The sequence below is a fragment of the Symphalangus syndactylus genome, chromosome 7 (assembly GCF_028878055.3).
Source record: "Symphalangus syndactylus isolate Jambi chromosome 7, NHGRI_mSymSyn1-v2.1_pri, whole genome shotgun sequence".
Classification (NCBI taxonomy): Eukaryota; Metazoa; Chordata; class Mammalia; order Primates; family Hylobatidae; genus Symphalangus; species Symphalangus syndactylus.
The window spans coordinates 118,375,311-118,401,830 of NC_072429.2; the positions used below are offsets into that span (position 1 = coordinate 118,375,311).

The 26,520-nt window shown below is 38.2% G+C and overlaps 1 protein-coding gene across 12 annotated transcripts in view; it reads right to left on the reverse strand.

Moving 5' to 3' along the window:
• Window positions 1–26,520, reverse strand: part of ENPP2 (ectonucleotide pyrophosphatase/phosphodiesterase 2) — a 116,703-nt gene that overhangs the window by 62,591 nt on the left and 27,592 nt on the right. For 6 of the 12 annotated variants that reach the window (XM_055287126.2, XM_063643524.1, XM_063643527.1 and 3 more), the window contains 3 exons: window positions 18,783–18,885; window positions 7,145–7,300; window positions 1,966–2,091 (listed from right to left, as the gene is read on the reverse strand). In XM_055287126.2, the coding sequence (XP_055143101.1) occupies window positions 1,966–2,091; window positions 7,145–7,300; window positions 18,783–18,885 (385 nt within the window). Of the gene's footprint in view, window positions 1–1,965; window positions 2,092–7,144; window positions 7,301–18,782; window positions 18,886–19,105; window positions 19,762–26,520 lie in introns of those variants that run through there. The other 6 variants (XM_063643526.1, XM_055287124.2, XM_063643525.1 and 3 more) reach the window with 3 other exon arrangements.

A 26,520-nucleotide genomic window follows, 5' to 3' on the forward strand; every position in this document is an offset into this window, starting at 1 on the left:
AAAAAAAAAAAAAAATTCTGAAAAAAAAATCTAGTGTCTGGTTTGGCTTATAAAGTACACCCATACATGATGGGAAAGCTAAGATTTAATAACCACAAGTGGTGAGGTGTTTATTTGAGCCTTTCGAGTCTAAATGGTTTGTAGATTAAAAAAACCAGTGGCGTCAGTGAACAAAATTTCATGTTTGTATCCCTCCAGAAATAAACTGTTTGGTCATTAGATGGAACATTCTTTTCTCCACTGCTGGAGATCTCAAAGCCATAGAAAGCATGGCAAAACTTCCCTTTAGATGCTAAAAAAAAAAAAGGCTTAGAATCTACAGAGATAATAAGTGGAAGATTACAATAGAAAGATTATTTGCCAATAAATCTCCATACAGCCCTTGAATTTAGAAAGAAAAAAATGCTAAATTTCACTTTTTATCTTCCACCAAGATCTAAGAGCATAATATCGAGAATGGAGAACAGAAAAGGCCTCAGATAAAAAAATAAGCTTTCCTTTGAAGAAAATAAAAATTATCAAAAAGAATATGCCTTAAATTATTTTAAGACAATCAAAAGTTACATGTCCTGAACAGAAGTAAAATTTGTAACCAACACATTGAAGAAATTGCTCCCATGTAAAGAGAACTGGAAATCTTCTCTGGTCAATAAGACTCTAACTACTGGACAATGGGGTAACTACTATATTCCTTAAAATAAAGATTTACTACACGTATAATAACCCAGAGCACACATGCGGGCCTCACAAAAGTACTGAAACTAGAATTTTAAACCAGTAAAAGCCAATGCTTAATGATTCAATGATCAATGATACCAAGGGCTTCTTTTTAAAAAAAAAATTTATTTCTAACAGCCTTTGTGGCTTCCTGGTACACTTACTACACAGGAAAATTCAAAAGGAAAGGGAAATAAATTCTCAACCAATTTTATGCTTCAAAATAAAAGCATAATTATTGAGTAGGGGAAATTAACAATACAATAATTGTTTGGGTATGGGGAAATTCTTCAAATATATTAATATAACACCCTCTTGCCACAACTAAACACCTTACATATTGCAGAACTGACTTGATTTTTTTCCTGAAATCTTTTAATGAACTTCTTAAATGTTCCACATCAGAGATAATGAAAAGGACTTGACTTCGAAATTTAAAAAGTGACTTACAAACAATAGATAAAGATTCTTGGATCTTCCCATCAACTTCTATAAGTGGGTTGCATGGCAACTTAAACCCATTAAAGAGAGTGAGTGCACCTTTTATATTTTCTGTAGTCCATTGACTATTGTTAACTATTGGAATAAAAGCATCATATTCCACAATCAACCAGACAAAGAAAACACTCATGCATGTATGGCTTTGGGGTGTAACAGGAAATGCTGGCCCCCTCATCCCCTTTACCAGCAAGTACCCCCATCCCTGGGCAGTTGCCAATGCCTTGGTGAACAGCGTACATCCAGTGGATAAAAAAGCCCTGGCTCCTTGCCTCAAGAGTAGTGACTTGGATTTACTTTTCAGAGCAAGCAATACAGGGAGGCGAGGCTAACTGAGAGCATGTCCTCACTTGTCTCTCCACACTCCTACTTCCCTATCCTGCTTCCCTTTCCTCCAACATGGTTTTCGTGTAACATATCCATTTCCTCAATAAACTGCATGTACCAAATTCCTGTCTCAGGCTCTGCTTCTAGAAAATTTGACCGAAAACCAAGACAGGAAATTTAGAAATCTCTTCATTATTATGGTTCTGTCTAATTAAGAAATTCTGGTTTCTTCCCTTGTTACTTTAGATCAGTGAAATGCAGAGTAGCAAAACTAATGAAGAAGCATGAGAAATTAAAAAGGACAATTCATTCCTTCCTCCCAAACTCATACCCAATGTGGTCTATTCCTAGCATCCAGGATCTCCTGGAGCACCTCCAGTGTTTATTCTTTTAAAGCTCAGGCCAATCCAAAGAAACACGTACCTTTGCAAACCACGTGGTAATTGGTACAGCAGTCTCCCCTGGCCAAGCAGTCCTCCGAGCAGTGACAGGCATTTTCTTCATTTCTGACTTCTCCACATCTGTCCTTAGTACACTCCCAGCCACGGGCTAAAATCATCCCAATAAAACATTTTCACTGCTGCACACTAACCAAATGAAAGAAGCTACAATTGCTTACAGGATTTCCAATGAAGAGAGCTAAAATCTCACATCATTTACTCTGCTTGTGAAATTTGAGTTGGCTTGAGGCCCAGAGGACATTTGGAGAACTTACAGATAACTTGAATTTCTAAGTTTTCAAATCAGAGAACAACATCAAAATGCAATTGGGTTCCTTTGGAAAAATGGGGCCCTGAAAGGCAAGCAAGTATCCCTACCATTCTCGAATTGTCCTAAAGGACCCAACAAATTTATGGCATCAAAGGTTTATGATAGGGCTATCTATTGTTGTAGGGACAGCCTCTATAGCTTGGCTCTTTTACTTTCTGAAGTGGGTGTGCTTAGCTTTATTTTTATTTTACTTATTTATTTATTTATTTATTTTTGACAGAGTCTTGCTCTCTTGCCCAGTCTGGAGTGCCGTGGCGCAATCTCGGCTCATCATAACCTCCGCCTCCCTGGTTCAAGCAATTATCCCGCCTCAGCCTCCTGAGTAGCTGGGATTACCAACATATGCCACCACACCTGGCTAATTCTTGTATTTTTAGTAGAGACAGGGTTTCACCATGTTGGCCAGGCTGGTCTCAAACTCCTGACCTCAGATGATCCTCCTGCCTTGGCCTCCCAATGTGCTGGGATTACAGGCATGAGCCACAGCGCCTAGCCTAAAGTAGCTGTGCTTAGCGTTAATCAGCGTGATTCAAACACAAATAACAGGACAACTACATGGTTTCAATCTGCACCTGGAGGTTAAAGTCCTAAATAGGATGTGAAGAATATAAAGGGGGCATTACAATATTTGCTCAAGATTCTAACCACTGACCCAGTGTGGTCCTACCTACAAAGACAGGTCAGAGGTCCTACTTTCAACAAGCCAAGTAAATGGGTTACAGATTTCCCTCTGAGCGTACCTGATTGAGAGCTCACTGCTTAATTCTTACATTCAGAAAAATAACCTTTCCATTTTAAAAGGAGTGCTGTGTTTTTTGACTTTTTCATCTGCTAGAGTATAAGCACCATGGCAGGAAAAGTGACACATCTCTCTTCGCTCTTCTATTTCCAGTGGCAGACTGTAAGCCTGGGAGACTGCACCTGGCACATGCTAGGTGTACAATCAATACGTATTAAATTAAGTTGAAAATGACCGTGGAGATAAAATATAACTCTTTAAATTCAGAACTACTCTACTGAGAACTTTCATAGTTAATTCATTTACTCATTGACTCTTATACCATGTTTTCCGTGTTCTCGGTGCCAGGATGTCATAAAGAACAGGAGAGACTAGGTCTGTCTTCATGGAGCTTACATTCCAATTGGAAAAGACAGATCTTAGGCAAGTAAACCAATAAGCGAGATCATTTCAGCTTGTGCCAAGTGTTGTGAAGAAAGTAACAGGTGGCATTGATAAAGACAGGGTGAAATAGGTGCTACTGCAGGAAGTAGAATGGTCAAGAAAGGTGTCACTGAGCTAAATGAACACTTCAGGTCTTTATCTCTTAAAATATGTGATAAGTGGAAAAGAATGATTTTGAAAGCAATCCTGCCTCTTAGTAATATTCTACCAAGAGAAACTATTGTTAGGTGAATACATTAATAAAGAGATATTATGGGCTGGGCTCAGTGGCTCATGCCTGTAATCCCAGCACTTTGGGAGGCCGAGGCGGGCTGATCATGAGGTCAGGAGTTTGAGACCAGCCTGGCCAACATGGTGAAACCCCATCTCTACTAAAGATACAAAAAATTAGCCGGGCATGGTGGTGCATGCCTGTAATCCCAGCTAGTCAGGAGGCTGAGGCAGGAGAATCGCTTGAACCCGAGAGGCAGAGGTTGCAGTGAGCCAAGATCACGCCATTGCACTCCAGCACGGGCGACAGGGGGAGACTCCATCTCGAAAGAAAAAAAAAAGAGAGATATTAGTTGTTTGGCATAAGTGCTACCCCTGCCCCTTTTGGTAAATCATTAGCCAGAAAACCATGCAACTACTATTTAATTTTATTCTTTTAGAATTACCTTTGCATCCTGATTCTGCTCTCTAGTATTTTTTGTTGTTTTGTGTTGTTTTTTTGAGACAGAGTCTAGCTCTGTCGCCCAGGCTGGAGTGCAGTGGCGCAATCTCAGCTCACTGCAACCTCTACCTTTCAGGTTCAAGTGATTCTCCTGACTCAGCCTCCCAAGAAACTGGGATTACAGGCGCCTCCCGCCATATCTGGATAATTTTTGTATTTTTAGTAGGGATGGGGTTTCATCATGCTGGCCAGGCTGATCTCGAACTCCTGATCTCAAGTGATCCGCCTCCCTCAGCCTCCCAAAATGCTGAGATTACAGGCGTGAGCCACCATGCCCAGCCGTTCTGATTTTTTAATATCCCGTTTCCATTCCTATCTCTTCTCGAGGAGATTAAGTGCTTAGAATTGCTTTTCCCATGACCTGCTCTTCCCAATGATGAGCAATTTTCTAAGGTTGCTTTGACTATAGATATTGTGGGGTTTTTTCAATTCAAGGTGATTCTATCCACGAATAAACTTGTATTCCACTCCTAATTCCATAAGAAAATCACATCTACATTACTTATAAAAGAATATCATTATTAATAAGCTATGTTTATTGAGGAACTATTGTCTTTATGTATGAATGAAATAAAAAATAAATCCAGAGTTTAAAGTGAACTACACACAAAGGACAAGTCAGTCATCTGTGTAATTTTCAAAGCAAACATGGGAATAAACATAAAAAATATTTAACCTTATTGGAAAATAAGGAGGAGGTCACCTACCAGATTATTTTAAAAATATTTTTAAAAATAAGAGTATTCAATGCTGAAAAGGAAGTGAAGATGAAAGGCCCTTGTGTCCTTTGGTAGAAACACAAACTTTCAGAAGTATAATTTAGTAACGTATATTTAAATTTAAAAAATGCATATATACTTTGACCCCAAAATCCCACTTCCAAAAATTTATCTTAAGGAAAATAGGCAAAAGTATGAATACGCATAAATTATATTCATTGATACATCATTCATAATAGCAAAACTCAGGGAAATATTCATTTAATTACTTAGTGAATTAGGTTGCAACAGTTCAATGGAATATTGTGTAGCCATTCAAAAAGATGATGTGTATAAAGATTTATTAATACAGATACTTTCGCACACATGCATATATATACGCACAGTTGGAAAAGTGCACATATACACATAGATACCTACTGAAAACACACACACACAGAGTTATCAAAGTTTCACTGAAACATTGTGATTTTTTCTAGGCAGTGCTCCCTCAGCAAAGGAGAATCTCAGAACCTTTTGTTTTTCTCTTCGTCCTTTTATTATTATTTGATATTTGATTCCTTCACATACAGGATATGTTATCTTTGTACACAGGGAAACGGACTATAAGATATTATTATATCCCATCCTTAATAAATTGAGGAACAAAGGCATGAACTACATTCAAAAGAGAACTAAGCTAGAGTCAGGGATTCATTACATTTTGCAAAGAATTCTAAGACCAGGAATCCAGTAGTTTGATATGACATGCCACAGACAAGATATTCAAGGTAAGGAGGAAACATAAAACATCAGTAAATTCCTTAGTGCCAAGCAAACACAGATTGCTGGCTTGAAATAATGTTTTAGAGCCAAAAAAACTCTGCTGGAACATCTGTTCCATCTATACATTCAGCTGACAATAGTCTCAGCAATTTAGTTTGCAGACCCACAACTAAAAGAAACTGGGAGAAGTTCCAAAGGAAAGCAACCCCCAAAAAAGTGGTTAAATGGTTGGAAAATGGATTCTGCAAAAAACAGCCTAATGAAGCTGTTCTTATTGCAGGGTCGCAGGAGGAAAACAAATCAGAACTAGTAAGGAAGTTTATGTTAGACTTCATATAAATCAAGAGCTACCACTTAAGCAAAACACAGTAATATCTGTTTCTAATGATAACATGTGAAAGATCAAACTAACAGCAATGATAGTAAGAGTTAGGTCTTTGAAAGAATTGTCTAAGCATAAAAGTCCAAAAACAAGAAATAACCTGCCAAGGAAACTGTGGAAACTGCTTCTGGCGATGTCAAGAACAGGATTGATGGTTGTCTTTCTCAGATCATTTGAATATGGTGTTGTCCAGAAGCATAGTGGATAGCTTACAAGATATCTCAAAAATCCTATCTGAAATATTGGGCTTTGAAAACAGAGTAGGTGGGATGGCAGAAGTCCCCAGAGGTGTTTTTCTCAACTCATGTGCATTCATACAGAAGCCTGTATACCCTAATAACTGTTCCAGGATAAAAGAAATGTAAAGAAAGTCACAAAAAGTGTGGAGGAAGATTTTAGAGCTACCCAGAGCGTGAGACTCCAAACAGAATTCCGTAACAATTTTCTGTTTGCACAGACAGCAGGGAATGACAGGCACACTAACAGTTACTATACAATAAGATGAAGTAAAACAAATGCTAGAAGCTGGATAAGCAAGAAAAAAAAATCTTTTTTTAAGAATGTACACAATTAGGCCAGGCACAGTGGCTCACTCCTATAATCCTAGCACTTTGGGAGGCTCAGGCGGGAAGATTGCTTGAAGCCAGGAGTTCAAGACCAACCTGACCAACACAGTGAGATGCTCTCTCTTAATAAATAAATAAATAAATAAATAATAAAAAAGAACATACACAATTTTAGCCCACACGCCCTAGCAGTGAATGTGGGAATTGACAGCAAGATACAGAAAGGATGAAGGTGAAGAAACAAAAACAAAAACAAAAAACATTTGCAAAACCAGCACATCATGACTGCAGCTGCAAAGAACCTTCTTCTACTGGACCTTGTGTGGAAACAATGGTCATTGACATAGGGTATGCTCTTCATACAACCAATAGTCATTCAACAAACAAAACTAAAATCCACAATTTGGATAGACCAAAGCAGGGTGGCCACTCCAGGATGCATACAATAGCAGGCAGTCTTTAAGCCATCTACTTCAAGGTAGAGAGGACTCTTAAGTTACGTACCTGTCTTCAAACAGAGCTCATCAAAGTCATGGCAGCAACTGGTATAGCTCTTACACAAGTTGTCACAGCGACAATCAGGAGGTCCAGCCTCTTGAAGTTCAAAGCACCTGCCCTTGCAAGATCCGGAGATGTTGGTCCACGGGGAGTCTGATAGCACTGCAAAGAACAAGAGGCAAAGACAATGGACTGGAGAGTGGTCATGTCACCATGGAAAGGTGGCACTGGGAAGCTGTGCGGTGTGATGCTGCAGTGGACTCTGGAGGAGAAGACTGGCTCCATTACTTGCTACCCATGTACCCTGGGCAGGTTGCCCAACTTCCTTGTTCTACGATTTCCTCATCTGTAAAGTGGGGGACTCATAAAAGTAACTCTATGTTGAAAAGAGAATTAAATGAACCAATCCATGTAAAACACTTAGCCGCATGTCAGACATATAGAGAGTAACAAGTGTTGGTGATTTGTTCAATTACTATTTATAATTATTATTACTGCAAATCTGTGATGGTTAGTGCCCCTCTGGGTGCTAACGATGACCACAGAGAACAGTACCTTGATCTATATCCTTAGAAACAAGAGAGCATGTCCCTATTTAAAAATCCAAAACTTTTTGCAAGGAAAATTCAGCTCAAATGTTCCAAGAACAGAATGAATATATGAGATTGGAATAGAAGACTTTTACAGTTTCAGCTAGTGTTTTACAAATACAAGCTCTACAATCTCAGCTTCTCAAAAAAATCCTCCATCAATATTTTCACATGATATAAGTGTATATCAGAAATCAAAAGAATCAACTAAAATTTGGGGAAAAAAAGAATTCAGTGAGATAAAAATTCCACAAATTTGTAATATGCACACAATATAGTTTCAAAATTAAATGGAAGTTTCATTCTCAATAGCGCCTAAATGATAAAATAGCTAGGTATTTTATTTGGTATAAATTTAATCATATGTATGTAGAACCTACATGAAGAACACAAGAAAAGTTTACCAAAAAAATTTTTTAAGATCTAATTAAGGTGGGGGCGAGGTGCCTCACACCTGTAATCCCAGCACTTTGGGAGGCCAAAGTTGGTGGATCATCTGAGGTCAGGAGTTCGAGACCAGCCTGGCCAACACAGTAAAATCTGGTCTCTACTAAAAATACAAAAATTAGCCCAGCGTGGTGGCAGGTGCCTGTAATATCAGCTACCGGGAGGCGGAGGCAGGAGAATTGCCCGAATCTGGGAGGCAGAGGTTGCAGTGAGCCGAGATCGCACTATTGCACTCCAGCCTGGGTGACAGAGTGAAACTCTGTCTTAAAAAATATATATATATATATTTATATATATATAAATATATAAAAATATGTATAAATATATATATAATCTAATTAAAATGAAAGACATACCACCTTAAAGGTAAAAATATCAATATCATAAAAATATTAATTCTTTCCAAACAAACCGACGACTCAATGCAATCACAGCCAAAAATATTGAGTTCATGAAACTTGAAAGAGTATTAAATGCTTTTTTAAAAATAAAATATTTTGCCGGGCGCGGTGGCTCACACTTGCAATCCCAGCACTTTGGGAGGCCGAGGCGGGCAGATCACGAGGTCAGGAGATCGAGACCACGGTGAAACTCCGTCTCTACTAAAAATACAAAAAAAAATTAGCCGGGCGTGGTGGTGGGAGCCTGTAGTCCCAGCTACTCGGAGAGGCTGAGGCGGGAGAATGGCGTGAACCCGGGAGGCGGAGCTTGCAGTGAGCCGAGATTATGCCACTACACTCCAGCCTGGGCAACAGAGCAAGACTCCGTCTCAAAAAAAAAAAAAAAAAAAAAAAAGAATGAGTCATATCTGTGTAGGCTAATATGGAAAGATCTACAAAATACATAAATAAGTTGTTTAAAGAATAAATACAGGATAGAGTGTTATATATTAGACTTTGTGTTTAAAAATAGAGATAAACAGGGCAATAAGGCTAGAAATGAAGATAGAAATAAAAACAGAGCCAGAACTACAGACGAGTAAGAGACAGGGTAGGGCAGAAGGAGGGAGAAAATGTCCAAGTTTGCATCACATTTTTAAAATGCAGGTGTGAATAAACTCTTTCCTTCTGCAAGAAAGAGTTTATGGAATTACACTTAGGGAAAATGAGAAAGAAAGGGGAAGAAGATTTTTACCTTCCTGTTGTTTGAAATTTCTAACATTCTACAAATTCACAGGTAGTTGCCTGGTCTTTTCGTTTGCTTACTTTCTCTTTCCTTCTCTCTCATTATATATACATACCATACAATAGATGTGTGTGTGGATATGTATATTTATGTACAAAATATATACTGTACAATATATGTCTGTGTGGGTATGTATACATATGCACAAAATATATGTCATGTAATATATGTGTGTGTGGGTATGTGTATATGTACAAAATATATACAGTATAATAGATGTGTGTGTGGGTATGTATATATATGTACAAAATATATACCATATAATATATGTGTGTGTGGGTATGTGTATATATGTATAAAATATATACCATATAATATATGTAAATTTCCTAACAAATGTTATTGACATGTGATTTATAATTTTATTTTCTTATTTACATGTTTATGAATTTTTCATTTTTTATAATTCATGTCTTACTTTTAAAATCAAGAAAAAGCAAGAAGCAGGAGAAGAACAGATGTTAAATGTCACTTCTAGGTTCACCCAAGCCATTTATCTGAACATTCTGCTCATCCCTTAGTCCTTTGTCCTCATTAAAGTCAGAGTCATCCAATCCCAGCCTTTATGGCATCAGATCAGTTCAACTAGAGCAAACAGATTTACCAGACCACGAGATGTGAAACACTTTTGCATGGTTGCTCCTAGGATGTTGAAAGACATACAAACCATCTGAGTTCAGTTTAGAAAATAATATTCATTTCCAATGCAGTGGTCCATAAAGCACATTTTTCTATGGTCTTTGACCAACCTATCAACAGTGCATGCTGAACCATAAGAAACCATGGAGGCAGGAGGGATTGAGAAGTAAAAAAAAAGAAAAAAAAGAAAAAAATAGAGAAAGTCCTACAGTAAAAATAAATATAAGGAAAGTACTTACAATTGAATATTCCTTAAGGATACTGCTTAGATAGACTCATTTCAACAGCATTCTAGTAAATTTTCAGTAGAATTCATTCCCACGAGCTGCTTAAATAAATAAGCTTAGCTATGCTGATAGCTGAGATACTTCAAAGAGATCTAAAGGCAATTTGTTTACAGATGTGCAGTGTTCCTGCATGCATTTGAAATTGTCCTGCAACCACACGCCTTGCTTTCCTTCATCATCATTTCTTCCCTATTTCTTTCATTCTTTTTTTTTTTTTCTTTTTTGAGGCGGAGTTTTGCTCTTGTTGCCCAAGCTGGAGTGCAATGATGTGATCTCGGCTCACTGCAACCTCCGCCTCCCGGGTTCAAAGGGTTCTCCTGCCTCAGCCTCCTGAGTAGCTGGGATTACAGGCACCCACCACCATGCCTAGCAATTTTTGTATTTTTAGTACAGACGGGGTTTTACCATGTTGGTCAGGCTAGTCTTTAACTCCCGACCTCAGGTGATCCACCTGCTTACGCCTCCCAAAGTGCTGGGGTTACAGGCCTGAGCCACCACACCCAGCCTATTTCTTTCTTTACTTTCAGGATATCTGTGTGAATCTTTAGCCACATTTAATCTTTCTTCACTCATTCACCTGATTTTTACTATTTTCTTACAACATTAGTCATTCTCTAAATTTGTCCTTTGCTTTGTTTTTGAAAAATAATTGAATCTCACTTAATAGTCGGTCCCTATCAGTTACAGTTCTTGCCAAACCTAAAGACAAGCAAAACTAAAGACAACTTTGTTAGGGTTAGCCTTACACTCATAATGCCAAGATGTATCTCAAAAGAAGTACTGTACTTAAGATCAAGTTATTGACAGCTTCAAATTAGAGTATATTCCTGGGGCTGGGTGGATTAGGATATACCTATGTCAAAATTCATTCTTGGATGACTTGAATTCAGCTGAGAATGACAGGAAGGAAAAAGGGAAGGTAGTTTGAGCCACATAGAACCTCTTATAGGCCAGGCACAGTGGCTCACGCTTGTAATCCCAGCACTTTGGGAGGCCAAGGCGGGCGGATCACGAGGTCAGGAGATCGAGACCACGGTGAAACCCCTTCTCTACCAAAAATACAAAAAATTAGCCGGGCGTGGTGGCGGGCGCCTGTAGTCCCAGCTACTCGGGAGGCTGAGGCAGGAGAATGGCGTGAACCTGGGAGGCGGAGCTTGCAGTGAGCCGAGATTGCGCCACTGCACTCCAGCCTGGGCAACAGAGCGAGACTCCGTCTCAAAAAAAAAAAAAAAAAAGAAGAAGAACCTCTTATAAACCAATAACCCAAATAAATTTGAGCTGCTATCTCTTTTTGTTTTTCTTTTTTTCCTTCTGAGACAGAGTTTTGCTCTTGTCACCTAGGCTGGAGTGTAATGGCGCGATCTCGGCTCACTGCAACCTCCGCCTCCTGGGTTCAAGTGATTCTCCTGCTTCAGCCTCCCGAGTAGCTGGAATAACAGGCACCCACCACCATGCCCAGCTAATTTTTTGTATTTTTGGTAGATAGGGGGTTTCACCATGTTGGTCAGGATGGTCTCAATCTCCTCACCTCGTGATCTGCCCACCTTGGCCTCCCAAAGTGCTGGGATTGCAGGCGTGAGCCACTGCACCCAGTCTATCTCTTTTAAATAAAATAGAGTGAGTGTATGATGACACTCAGTAATGCCACACACTCCTATGTGCAATGGAAAAGACAATCTTGATGAGTGTACAAAAAAATAGATAAATAAAATGATTAAATTAACAAATAAATAAAATAGAACAATAGAGTGGAATATTCACTCTGCCTTTCCAGGGTCTATTGCATCCCAGCCATCTTCTTTCGTGACAAGCTCTAGTCCCAACTGTTTTCCTAGGAGTTCTGCAATCCACCTTCATATTCTTTTTTTAATCATTTTTTATGGATGAATAATAGAGGTACATAGTTTTGGGGTGATAATACATTCATGTAGTTGATAAAAATCACGTCAGTATACTTGAGTCTTCACATTCCCTGTCCTTCTCCCTACACCCAGCCTAAGGTGTTTAAAATCAAGAAAAAGCAAGAAGCAGAAGGAGAACAATGTTAAATGTCATTTCTAGGCTCGCCCAAGCCGTTAATCTGAACATTCCGATCATCCCTTAGTCCTTTGTTCCTGCATGCATTTGAAGTTTTTAGGACTTCTCTCTTTATTGTACCTGATGTAATGTCAAATAGGGAAAGATTATCTGATTTATTAGAAGTGTGAGTTTTAAAATCTGTTGTCTTCCTTTACTTGACCTAAATCAAGACAACATTGATGTAAGCACTTCAGATGTGTAACTTATTGAGAGGTGGGATGAAAACTAAAATATCAATGAACTTGTGATATCCCAAATTTTTCATCATTACTGAGATAGCCATAAAAGCTCAGAAAACAACTAAAACAAACAAAAAGTACTCTCAAGTGTATCAAGGCAGAAATGTGTGATAAGTATGATGGAGGCTTGGAATTTCTTATGAGGCATTTGCTAATACCTTTATGAGATTCAAATTCTATTGCTGCCTTTTAAATTACATATTGAAATGATGTTATTTTACTTCAAAGATGCAAGTCAGTTCCAGAATCTTGAAAAACAAATCTTCATAGTTTTATATAGTGTTCTTTTTAAAAATAGAAACCTCAAATTTTAAAATACACATAGGTACATATAGGACATGTATAACAACAATGCAATGCATTTCTTATCTTTCACAGAAGCATAATTTCATGATTTAAAGAAACACCAATGTAAAACGTACTTTATTTCATTCAAATTCATAATTCTGACAGAAACAGGTACAATTACTTTTACTTAAGTCAACTTTATGTCTAAAATATTCCATCTTACAACATGTATGGAGAGGTAGGGTTGTAGAATTCTAGTGCCGGCCAGGCACGGTGGCTCATGCCTGTAATCCCAGCACTTTGGGAGGCCAAGGCGGGCAGATCACCTGAGGTCAGGAGTTAAAGACCAGCCTGACAAACATGGAGAAAACCCATCTCTACTAAAAATACAAAATTAGCCGGGCATGGGGGTGCACGCCTGTAATCCCAGCTAGGGCTGAGGCAGGAGAATCACTTGAGGTGGAGGTTGCAGTGAGCCGAGATCATGCCATTGCACTCCAGCCTGGGCAACAAGAGTGAAACTCTGACTCAAAAAACAACAACAACAAAAAGAATTATAGTGCCACTTGTTCCAGAAGATACAAAAAAACTGTTGATGATTTAAATTATTGGAAGGAGCCTAACTGATGACAAAAGTTACGGCCAAAACATTACTTCGTCTTAGGCTCCCAATCATATTTCCCTCGAAATCCCCCCCTACAAGATGCAAATACTCAAATCTGGATGATGGCCAATAGAAGAGGCAGTATTTAAGTTTGGAAACATTTAACTTAGCCTAAAGCTGGAAGGTTCTTCTAAGCTTTGTCTGCTCCTGTTTATGATACTGCTCTCTATCTGTTCCTCCCATTCTCCTTGGTTCTTAGCCCAGGTGTTTCCTGAAAGTGAGAGTAAAACCTTAAAATGTGTTACCAGCTGTGGTTATACCACCTCCTTTTCTCAAGAGCATTAAAACAGGACAAGTTCCCCTGTGTCTGCTGCCCTGTTTGAAGCATAACCCACAGGGCAAGGCAGAGGACAGTGTGCATGGCATTCAAGATGCTGCCCAGCTCTAGAATTAATATTGTATTATGCCTCTTCTGGAGTATATGGTTCGTTCTTTCTGTTCATACTTTTTTTGTATTGAATTTGCCATTTTTTCTTGATGCTTCTGGCCTCATTTTTTAGTAAATAGAACTTACACACAGGCCTACGTGTCAGTATCTTTGCTTTCTAAATATATAACTTTTTATAAATATCCATTACTGCAACATCACTGTTCTCTCCTCTTCACAGCTGCTAGGCCAGATTTCATAAACTTTTTTTTTTAATAAAGAGGTCCACCTGGCAAGTTTTTAAACACCTGTGCTTTCAAAACATTTATAAATACAATGTCCTGACCGGCCTCGGTGACTCATGCCTGTAATCCTAGCACTTTGGGAGGCCAAGGCGAGTGGATCACATGAGGTCAGGAGTTCGAGACCAGCCTGGCTAACCTGGTGAAACCTCATCTCTACTAAAAATACAAAAATTAGCCGGGTGTGGTGGTGGGCACCTGTAATTCCAGCTATTCAGGGGTGCTGAGGCAGGAGAATCGCTTGAACCTGGGAGGTGGAGGTTGCAGTGAGCTGAGATCACGCCACTGCACTCCAGTCTGGGTGACAGAGTGAGACTCTCTCTCAAAAAATAAATACATACATACATACGAACAATGTCCTCATAAAGACCTCACAAACTAGAAGGAAAAAAAAGATTTCTATGTAATTGAAGTTAAAAGTTAAAAACTTTAATTCAACATCTAAACCACTTAAATAGAATTTAATGATTATCAGTAGCATAAATCTGAATGATTCGCACATCTGTTCCAAACAATGAAATGTTGTCATTTAAAATTAAAGGTATTGTTAACTCGATAAGGTATAAGTTTAAACACCGGCCTTCAAACCTAATTGAAGATTAATTAAATGCATTATCATATACTTAACACCTTATAATTCTCATCAGCCTTAAAGGCATTTTCAAAAACTTTTTCAGATAAATAAAAGTGACTTTATCACCATTTTCCTGGTTGGAAAATTAGATCTCTAGGCCTTGTATGAATTAGCAAGGCCTGGATAAAATTTTAGATCATCTCAATGTAACTACAGTATTTTTTTCATTAACAAAAGGTCTTTCAAATTTTTGTACATAGTTTTCAAATTTTAGAAGTTCTTTTCAAAATATAATTTTGGGGAAGATTTGCTGATTTTATTGATTCAAAAATCTGGGCTGAACTTCATGGAAAACTGAGGTTTGTGAGTATGTAAACTAGATAGAGGAGTCTCTACAGTTTTCAGATAAATGAAAAATCACTACACTACAGCCCCATTTAATAAAGAACTGAAAAATCTGTACCCTCCTTAGCTTCCAGTTCAGATAGTTTCATTCCATTGACTTAAACTCCCCAATTTCTACCTGAAATTTCACATAAAGCCCCATGACAGGATAATCCTAATGACAGAGTTTTGCTCACAGAGCAAATGGCTGATCTATGTCCCCTTTACAGTTTCCTGCATTCTCCCATGCCAACATTTAAATAGCTTTTCATTGCAGAACAAAATTTCTAAAATTATCAAATGAACATAAACCTTCTCACATCTAGTACCATTTTCTGATTTCCCTATGATTCTCAAAGAAAAGCTTTACCCATAAAGTTGTTAGTGACAGTCTACATTTCCTATGAACCTATGAATTTCATTCACATACTTTTCAACTTTCCTTTCAAGCCACTAAAAACAATGATGAATTAAACTGAGCTTTTAAGTCTCTGTTAGCCAGCTATTCACAAGCTCACAAATTTCCTTTTGTCTTTTAAGAATTAAATTACTTACATATCAAAGAGGATATTCTATTTCCACCTGGAGACAGTTTCTAAATCACAAGTTTCAATAAAATAGACTCCTGCATAACACCACAAACATACACACTGCAAGTGCACATGAGTGCACAGACACCTGTAGACATATAAATTCTCTTGCAGTCTTAAAGGCAAATCAAGTGGGCCACATCAGACATATGAGACAAAGATGTCAAACTAAATCACAGTTATGGCTTATATTTTCTTAGAAAATTTATTCCAGCCATCTCACCATCTCATTAACCTGAATGCCCATTATATTTACCCAACAGAATTATAAGTAGCTTTTCTCATTTCATATCTCCTAATAAATCTATAAATCTTTTATGACCTGGTATAAAAAGTCCTGTTCAGCCATTATTTCCTATCCTAACAATAAATCCAGGTAACAAATGTGTTAGTTAATTAATTATAACAGTCTGTTTGCACTGCCACAACCTTGAAACTAACACCCCAGTCCATAGTACAGCAGCGAGGGCATCCATGTGTGCAGAACATTCTCAGCTATTGTTGAGGACTCTGAGAAGCTATGGTTACTAAACAACTGCATGCTTTTGAATGGTGGATCTCACTCTGATCAATCCGAAGCTAGCCATACATCAATCAATACCCTTTGTGTTCCTTCTATTTGCTGCACCCTTGGAGCACTGAGCTTCCCAGGATTTCTTTGGCGCCTAAAAGTGTTGTTGGAAATAGGAATGGCTGCCTCCCCTCCTAGCATCTTATTCTTACAGGCTTATAAAATTTACCCAGTATTTTCTGATGGGAAGGCTTTTCTAATAGTCGGAATAACCAGTCACATGTATCAATTGAGAGAGATCCTTTCTAAACATATGCAGCATTTAAAAAGATAAAGATATTTCCACTGTCTGCAGGATGCTTTTACCTAGCTTACTAAGTACATCTTTGATTTTTATTCAGGAGAAATCAACCACAGTTCCTAAAAAGCAGATAAGCTACATCAAAAGAAAAATTAAAGTGTTCAGGCATACCCAAACCATAAAATTCAGAGTTAGGTTGCATTGTATTCTAAGACTAAGCTTCACGTGGTTAGAAGTTTAATAAATTATTTTAGATGATATCATAAAGGCCTAAAATAACCAATGACTTAATTAAATAATTCAAGGAGCAAATTTGTGTAGCACACTTAAGACCGTTTAGGTTTATAAATTATAACATAGACTATACTATTTTTCTAGAAGTGGCATTTATTCCTTAGTTCATATAGCTATCCTTATAACATGGAAATAATTTACTATACACAAAATATTTTCAAAGACTAATAAATCCAATCTATACTTTTCAAGTTTTCCAGTAGTCAGCACAGAAATTCAAGAGGGAATGAAACAGAATAATTCCTGGGATTTTTTTTTAATCCAGAAAGAAAAGTAGAAATCATCTAAGTCTGCTCCTCATTGTACAGCTAAGGGAACAGACTTCACAAGTGACTTGCCCAACACCACACAGCAAGTTATAGGACCCCAGGTTACCAGTCTAGGATTTTAATGACTGTTTTCCAAAAGAAGTCAACTTTAAAAATAATGAGTGACTCAATTTTACATTCATTAAGGAAACGGCATTTAATTCTTTCAATCTCAGTTTTAGCCAGAGTAATATATTAAGAGGAAACAGAAAAAAAAAAGTTCCCTTTAGTGTTCATTGAAAAGAACCAGCAGTTGGCTCTCAAGTTGCTAGCTTTCCCACATGACCATGCTAAGGATCTGATTCCCCTCACAGTCAGTGTTAATGGGAGTGAAAAAGAGGCCTTTGAAGAGAGCATTTGCTGCTAATAAAAACAGCATTCTCTAGCTCAGTGATCCACTGTCCTCTGCCTCCCCAACAGAAGACGACTCATTTTGTCCATTTGGCTCCCTGGGGCTGCAAGTTTTATCATCTATTTTCTCACTCTTCACCCCGGCCACACCCCACTTCAATTCACTAATTCACTTCTAATATTATTCTTTCAACCTACTGGCATGATTCAAAACTAACTTAATTGATGTAAGGAAGATTTAGTATTCCATCAATGTATGTGTCCTAACTCGGTTAATAATAAAATTTCAAGCTGGCTAAACACAGGCAAGTGATGGTCTTTTATAACAGTCAGATCAAGAAATACAGAGAAACACAAAATTCACAGGAAGACAGACAAACAGCTGGGATGTCAGGAAAAGTCCAGAAAATATTGTTCCCTAGAGTGCCTATTACTTAAAATGTAATTTTTTATTTCTAAAACCATCAGCAGCTCCAATTTCCAGGAAATTAACCAACTCATTGCTTAAGACCTGGTCAGTTAAGCCCCCTCTGTCTGCACAAGGAGCTCCTTTATAAGAACACTGTATGGGAACACTACTTATGGTGTAGTGTACTGTAAAAAGAAACTCTTTCACTTTGGTTCTATTATTTAAGTCAAGGTACATTATTAAAACTTACCCTTCTTTTGGCAAAAGAACACACAATGAGGACAAATCAATCCTGAAAACTCTTTAAACACCTCCTCTCTTTTATGTTTTTCCAATTTTAAGTAAATCTTTTTTTTTTTAAGTAAATCTTAATCTTAAAGTCCTAAATTTCTGAAGTTTCATAAAGATAGCTCACTGCCTTTTTTACTTCCATTCCTTTTTCCTACGTCAGAACTTTCTAGTGGCAAATACTACATCCTATATCATGTGACAGCAATCAGATTTGGGTAGCTCCAATATTAAAGCAACACCTGTTCTCACCACTTCTACTTTAGCCTTGTCTGTGAACAAGAGTTTTAATTGTATCCTAACATTTACAAATTTGAGTACAAAAATGGAAACAGCCAGTTATGAAACAATCATAAATGTTCTCTAATGAAAACCACACTCTCCCACCTGAATTATACACATAGGTGGTTTTACCCAGAGAAATTTAGGACTAACTTAGTTATGCTGCAAGATTGTATTAAAAATAAATATTTTAATAAGCTTACATTGATTACCCCATATGTAATATATTTAAAGAATTGAAAATGCAAATCGTTTTGACACTTACCTGTAGGAGGACCTTCCTCCCATCCTTCTGCTCTCTTAATTCGATGTGCAGTGAATCCTAAGCAGATATTGACTCCAACGGCAAAAGTGAACAGGGATATTATCTAAGAGAATAAAGAGACCAAGTTGTCAAATACAGCTGGAGAAGACTAAATCAAATTACACAAAGGCGATTCAAACGGCTTCAACATCACCGCCCAATCCTACCACTTCCAAAACGCATAGTAAAGTGATATCTTAATTTGCACAACAAAAAGGAAAATGCCAATCAGTCACTGATTCTGAAGATCAAGCATGTCCCCCGTCATTGCTCCGTTCTCCCACCTGACACGACTGGAACGAGCTCCTCCTTGCCATGTCGAGGATTCTTGGAAAGCCTTTTGCAGCGTGCTCTTTTTGCCTTCACGGAGTGCACTGCTTTGAGGCTCTGAGTTTAGTCTATTAACTATAAGCAATCCCACCTGGGAGGTTGACAGACTCCTCTGATTTGTCCAGAGCTTGATTACATCACGGAGTGTTCACAAATCGCAGCTCTGAGCATAAGAGGCTTAAGCTATCATCCTCCTTATCCCCACCCCCTTACAGGTCCCTCCCCTAACCCACAGACACTTTCATGTGGTATCCTCTGGCAACAGGAGGGTTTGTTACATTGCCGTGGCCCATAACAGTGCATGTTCATTTTCCTTTCCTCACAAAAACATGGTTTGTCAAAAAGAAACCAAATGCATTTCATCCGATAAAAATGAAACAGGGCTGTGCGAGGGCTTTCCACCAGCTTTACGCTTTTAAGGTTTACAATGCAGTCATTCAATGGCATCAACCTCACCACTTTATTTTTTTAAGCAAGGAAAGTTTTATCATTTATAAGCCTAATAACGTTCCTGTCTTTCCCATCTATTTCTTTTGCTGGCAGTTTGAGCGACCCTGTCCCTAGTATCACATTCTCAGCTACTTCTGCCTCCTTGAAAGTTTCTCATGATGAAATTTCGCAAAATTGTAACTAACATAAAAGATAACATTATTTTCCCCATGCTGTCGTTCAAGTTTAGAGAAGTAACTTTTATCAAAATACTGGAAATGCCAGCCAAGCAGCATAAAGTCCTTCTGCCCTGGGAGGACGGACAAAATAACTTCAGTCTCTGCCTCTTCTTCCCGAAAAGACTGTCAGCTTGTTTCGGGGCGGGGGAACGGGCAGGGGGGGTGCCGGGGGGTTGGGGGGTGGTTTTTGAGAGGCGGATGGGTGGGGGAAGGGGATGGCATGGGAAGCTTTATTAGCAACTGAATTTAGGAAGGAAGTCTCAATGGCAGCAAGAATTGAAATGTAAAGAATTGTTTCCCTAGTTATTTCTTGGTTAAATGTAGACACCAAATACTGTGTCCTTTGAGGCTATTGTAGGTACTAAAGTTTCTTTACTACGCAATTTAGCAACCAGCACACTTTCAAAAGAAAAAATCAAGGCCTCTAAATCTGAAAGTTGTTTAAATATTACATGCCTTCAGGATTCAAATGAGGGAAAAAGATTTGTTTTTGGCCTCTTCCTCAGCAGGTCCAGTGACCATCTTTCTTGCACAGCACATGTGTTCGTGTGTAAACAAATACGAGACTCACCATGCAACAAATTACTAACAGAGTAGTGGCTCTGCTCAAATAAAACATGATAGCACAAAAGCAAAAACTTGTTTATAGGGGGTGGTATAGCAGGCCTGGGTTTTATTATAGATTTTTAGAATCTAGTAATATCTAATTAAAAAAAGAAAATATACATACTGCCAAACTGTTAATTGCCTTTCTAAAATCCTTTTAGTTTTGCACTGTTACAAAGAGGACAGACTTATACATTTTTATATGTAAGCCTCTTGCTTTTGTCTGTATGCCACACTGATCAAATTTGGAGTAGGGTATTTAGCAAGGCTTATAAAAGATGTCAACTACATGTAAGATTTTTCTATAATCTATGTTAAATTTCAAGATACAAGCCTGCCATGATAGAGGAAAACAATAAACTCCAAAGAAAAATATCAAGGCAATCCTGTTATTTCATTATATGCCACAGTGCTCTAAATGTTCTAAAAACAAAAACAAAAACAGCCTCTTCTTTTGCCTTGCCAGAGTCTAACAACTTTTGACTTTGTCTGATATTTGATTGTATAAACCTAGCTAGAAGACGATGAGGGTTCCCTTGGAAAAAAAGTTAGAGTTCAGAAGCTGAACATCATCCATTTATTTTTCTTTTATATGCAGACTAGCTGTGCAGGGGAAAAAGCTGTAATAGCCAAGTTGATCTGCTTGTTACCTAATATCCAAAAGAGTTAACCTCAGCCGCTATTTCTTTGTTTTTTTGTTTTTGTTTTTTTGTTTGTTTGTTTGTTTTGAGACGGAGTTTTCGCTCTTGTTGCCCAGGCTGGAGTGCAATGGCTCGATCTCGGCTCACTGCAGCCTCCACCTCCCAGGTTCAAGTGATTCCTGTCTCAGCCTCCCGAGTAGCTGGGATTACAGGTGCATGCCAACATGTCTGGCTAATTTTTGTATTTTTAATAGAGACAGGGTTTCACCATGTTGGTCAGGCTGGTCTCGAACTCCTGACCTCAGGTGATCCGCCCACCTCAGCCTCCCAAAGTGCTGGGATTACAGGTGTGAACCACCACGCCCAGCCCTCAGCCACTTTCTGTTAATTGTTCTGCCAAAGAATTTTGTCTTTTACCAGCTTGTCGTGCATAAGGAACGTGTTAACATAAACACATACACGCACACACACACAAGCACATATGTGCATATACACATCATTTTGCCACAGTTAAACAGATTTTTACTACGAGATTATTGTTATAAATTAACTGTCAGGAGAATGACCAAGATGACCAAAGTCCCTACCTCAGCTATCAAATTAACTACAAAATAAAATTATCCCTCATTACCTAAAGCTGAAAAAAAAAAACAAAAGCCTGATAATGCATAAAGTAGGTTAGGAAATTCAATTAAAATGACTGGAATTTGTCCAAAACCTTTTGTAAGAAAACTAAATTACGAGAAGTTCCTTGCTATGGTGTTTGAGATTTTGTAGTAAGGATACATGTGGCTGGCTCAGTAAACAAGAAGTGCATAAGAAAGACTGAAAAATTAACTTCCAACATGGTTTATTAGCCCAGCCATATTTCAGAGAACACTGCCCCCTGGCAGAAGAAAACCTAGAACTAGAAACAAATCTTTCAACAGTCTCAGTCCCTAGAAATCATTCTGTGGTTTTCAAACTTTATTGGGCATCAGAATCACCCTGGAGGCTTGTTTAAAATGCTGATGTTTACGCCCTGCTTATCAAGATCCTGATTCATTAGGTCTGGCAGGTGGAGAGAAGAAAGAGGAGTTTAGAGGTCAGACAAGAACTGGCACAATAGGTTACTTCAGTGAAAGTCAGATAAGAACCATATTTATGGAGATAAGACCTGGTTCCTGCAGCAGATGTGATTGACTGACTTCAATAATTGTGGTCTGGCAGGAAAATTCAACCTAGGGATAAACAAAAACTGTGATTCCCAGACAGGAAAAACTGATGGCTAGAGGATCTTATCCACTGAGAGGAGGAACTTGCAGTTAGATCATTTGAGGTCCTCCTGATTTCAGACATCCAGGCAGTGCATAATATAGAGCTTTAATTTTAGGCCATGCTCCACTTGATGCCTTGAACTATTTATAACTGGATGATGACCTGAGACTTCTAGGAAATCTAGAAGTTTTGCTTCTCAATTTCTCCTTTACTTCCTTCTTTGAGGTTTAAACGACTTTTTGGTATACTCTTTTGAATACCCATTTTCAAGCTCACCATTTCTTTCTTCTGCCTGCTCAAATGTACTGTTAAATCACTCTAGTAAATTTTTTTATTTAAGTTAGTGTATTTTTCTGCTCCAGAATTTCTATATGTTTATTTTTTGAATTACTTGTTTACTGACATACTTTGTTTAAGGAAACACTGTTCTCTTCATTTGCTTTACTTTTTGTTCATGTTTTTATTTTTAGCTTTTTTAATATGCTAATGATGGTAACATAAAGCCTTTGTCTAATAAATACAATATCCATGTTTCCTTAAAAAAAAGATAAGTACCACATTTAGAGAAGTAGAGCATTATAATAAATTACTCTGAATTAATGTATTTATGCCCTGCATGTTGAATTGTTTGGCCTAATTCATAGTGGAATTTTAATATGTTATTAATAGCATTCACTATTAATTGGACATTAAAGTTTAGATCTCTTAAAGACAAACTATGGCTTTTCCTCCAGGGGACTCATCTCCAAACTGTAAGAAGCAGAGTAGTATTTTATTTACTCTGCTGGTGACACAAAGCAGCAGTGTGTGTATTGCTTAATTGTAATACAGTAGTTGCATTTATATAAATGCACAGTCTATCTTTTCATGAAATTATTCTATGAGTCCTTCTTCCCTAGCCCTGATGAAGATAAGAGAGCTTGAGGTTAACAGTGAGATTTGAAAGATAAGTGATAGAGGGTTGTCATTCTTGCTTCCTGAAGTAATTAATTGTCATGAACTGATTGAAACTGTATCTACATCCAGAGTTTCTCATTATGCAGAATTGACATCACTAGATTTAACATTATTCCCAGAATAATCCTCATTGTGTATGATGTTAGATAATTATTAACCATGTCATTTTCTGTAGTATAATTTAGCAGTAACTATAGCACATACACTACAAAAGTAAGAAAACACCATATATATTCTTCTTATTCTATCTTAAAGTCTGTTGTCTTGTTTTTAAGTTTTGCTGTGGTTGAGAACTATTAGAAAATTCAGATAAAAACTGGACAACAATCTTTGCAAAAGGATTTACTAGTCTAAACTGAGCAGAAAATTTTGATGGCTAATAGAAGAACAAGCTGGCTCAATTGCTCCCACAATCCAGGGCTGCAAACATGTATAAGTCTTACAGTTACAATTCTAAACCACAAAAGCAAAGTTTTATGGGTAGTCTATGGTCCTACAGGATTCTCCAGCAGAAGAACAGCATATACCTGTTCAAATGCAAACTAGACTTGTGCTATTAAGTGTTACACAATCGAAAGCTGACATCAACACTGTTGCAACTTTCAATGACTTTAACTTATGGCATAAATTTTATGCATACATTTACTCCCTATGGAATCTGCCCATGAGCCCCAACACCAGAATAATCTCTGCCCTGTATGAATATTGCACAAATATGCATTAGCTTCTGCAATGTACCAAGCACTCTTCTGGGAACTGGTCGTACTACGTAGGGAGCTGACCCACACATAGTTCCTGCTCTCCACATTAATCAAGTAGACACAGAAATAAATGTAAAACTACAACTGTGGAAAATGAAGAAATATAGAGGTAAATCATGATGTAAGCAAATATCATTCAGATTACCTAGTCAAGGGGGTCAGAGAAGAATTTGTGGAGTAAGAGTTCATTGAGCTGTGATTGGAAGGGTGTGTGGGAGTGAGTAACCAGATTAAGAGAGGGGCAAAGACTTCTAGACAGAGGAGAGGGAACGGGCAAAGATCCTGTGTAAGATGGAGGTATGGCACATCCACGAGACAAAAACGCAGCCAGTTTGACTAGTGCAGGGAGAGCAGAAGTGAGTATAGAGAGAAGTGAGACTGGAGAGGTTAACAGAGGCCGGTCATGTGGAGCCTGGGAGGTCATGTTAGGTGATATTGTCTTTACCCTAAAGGCAACAAAAAGCCCTTAAAAGGCTTAAGCAGGGGGAGGCTTAATCAGATTTTGAAGCATTAATCTCTGTACGGTGTAGATATGAATCAGAAGGAGTCAAGAATGGATATAGCAGATCAGTTTGGAAACTTTGGCAGTAAGCCAGACAAAAGATCGTGACAGCTTACACCAAGGAGGCTATGGCGGCTTGGAGAGGAAGACAAGTGGGGGGGTTAGGAAAAAAGACTTGTTAATGAACTGGATATGGGAGTTGAGGGTCAGGAAGGTATTAAGTGTGACTCCTGAATTAATAGATACTTAATGATTACGATGACCATATATATACTCAGTGAAGTCACTTCTTTTCAATTAGATCATAAGAAAGACATGGAGATAGGTATCCATTTGCTAACACCCTAGAATTAAATAGTTAAAATAAAGGACAGAGCTAACAGCTTTAAAACATTTTCTGCTGTGACTGGAGATTACTAAAATATATATATATATATATATATATACACACACACACACATATATATATACACACATATACATACATATATATACTCATATATACATACATATATATATATACTCATATATATACATATATATATATGTACTGGACTTTAAACACTAAAAATGCATTTATTCATATTGAAGTTTTAAAAAGCATTCCCCCTAGGAAATAACTCAGCTTTGTTCCTAACTCTAGCTCATAATAAAACATTTTAAAACTCAAAACTCAACGTAACTGTTTCTTTTCAGCTACTCTAAACCCTGCATGCTAAGTGTCCAGATGAATGGAGAAAATTTCCCCCTTGCAGAAGGGCTGAGTCGCCAGCAGGCTTGTAAGCCATGTGAAGGTTTTCATTTTTGAGTCTACTTGATAATGTGACTATGTGATATGCGAACGCAAATGAGTGACAGGATAATTAGGAAAAACAACTGTTTTACCAGAAGTTTTACCCTAGAGTTGAGGACTCCCATATTTTACCCTCCAGTCTCACTCACATAGGCAGGCTACAAACTCCACTTGCAGATAAAGAAATGGAGGTTCGAAGAGCATGAGGCATCTCCAAAACGGTCAAATAATTGACTGAGCCAGTTCTAAAAACCAGGTCTCCTACGCCAGCTCACTCCTCTCTCCCCCGCAGAGTGATGCCTCTCTACTACACCACATGAGGGCCTCCACTCAACACGTCCAAAACACAGCTACATACACAAGTTCACCCTCCCAATTTCATTTTTCAGGAAAACCTTAAACTCAACTCACTTTTTGTTCATTTCAATCCTTTCCTCTCTTGTTTCTTGCCAGACATCATGTCTACAGATTCTAGTTAATAATGACAACTACTGCCATTCGTTACCAGGTGCTGTTAGTTCCTAAATTATCTTCCTATGTGATAATGTTTAGGTTCATCCCTGCAGCTTCATTATTCTGGACACACATTAGAAGGTCCTCTCATAGCCGGGCACGGTGGCTTATGCCTGTAACCCCAGTACTTTGGGAGGCCGAGGCAGGTGGACCTGAGGTTGGGAGTTCGAGACCACCCTGACCAACATGGAGAAACTCCATCTCTAATAAAAACACAAAATTAGCTGGGCGTGGTGGCGCATGCCTGTCATCCTAGCTACTCAGGAGGCTGAGGCAGGAGAATCGCTTGAACCCAGGGAGTGGAGGTTGCACTGAGCCGAGATCGCACCATTGCACTCCAGCCTGGGCAACAGGAGCGAAACTCAATCTCAAAAAAAAAAAAAGAAGGTCCTTTCATAACTGCTCTTCCTGTTTGTACTCTCTGTCCCCTCTGACCACCATTTCATTAAGTTCTCTCTTATAATTTATTCCCATTAATTACCCAGAGAGCCCTAAACAATATGCAAATCTAATAATTTTCCTTCCAAACTTTTTTTTTTTTGAGATGGAGTTTCACTCTTGTTGCCCAGGCTGGAGCGCAATGGCAGGATCTCGGCTCACCGCAACCTCCGCCTCCCGGGTTCAAGCGATTCTCCTGCCTCAGCATCCCAAGTAGCTGGGATTACAGGCAT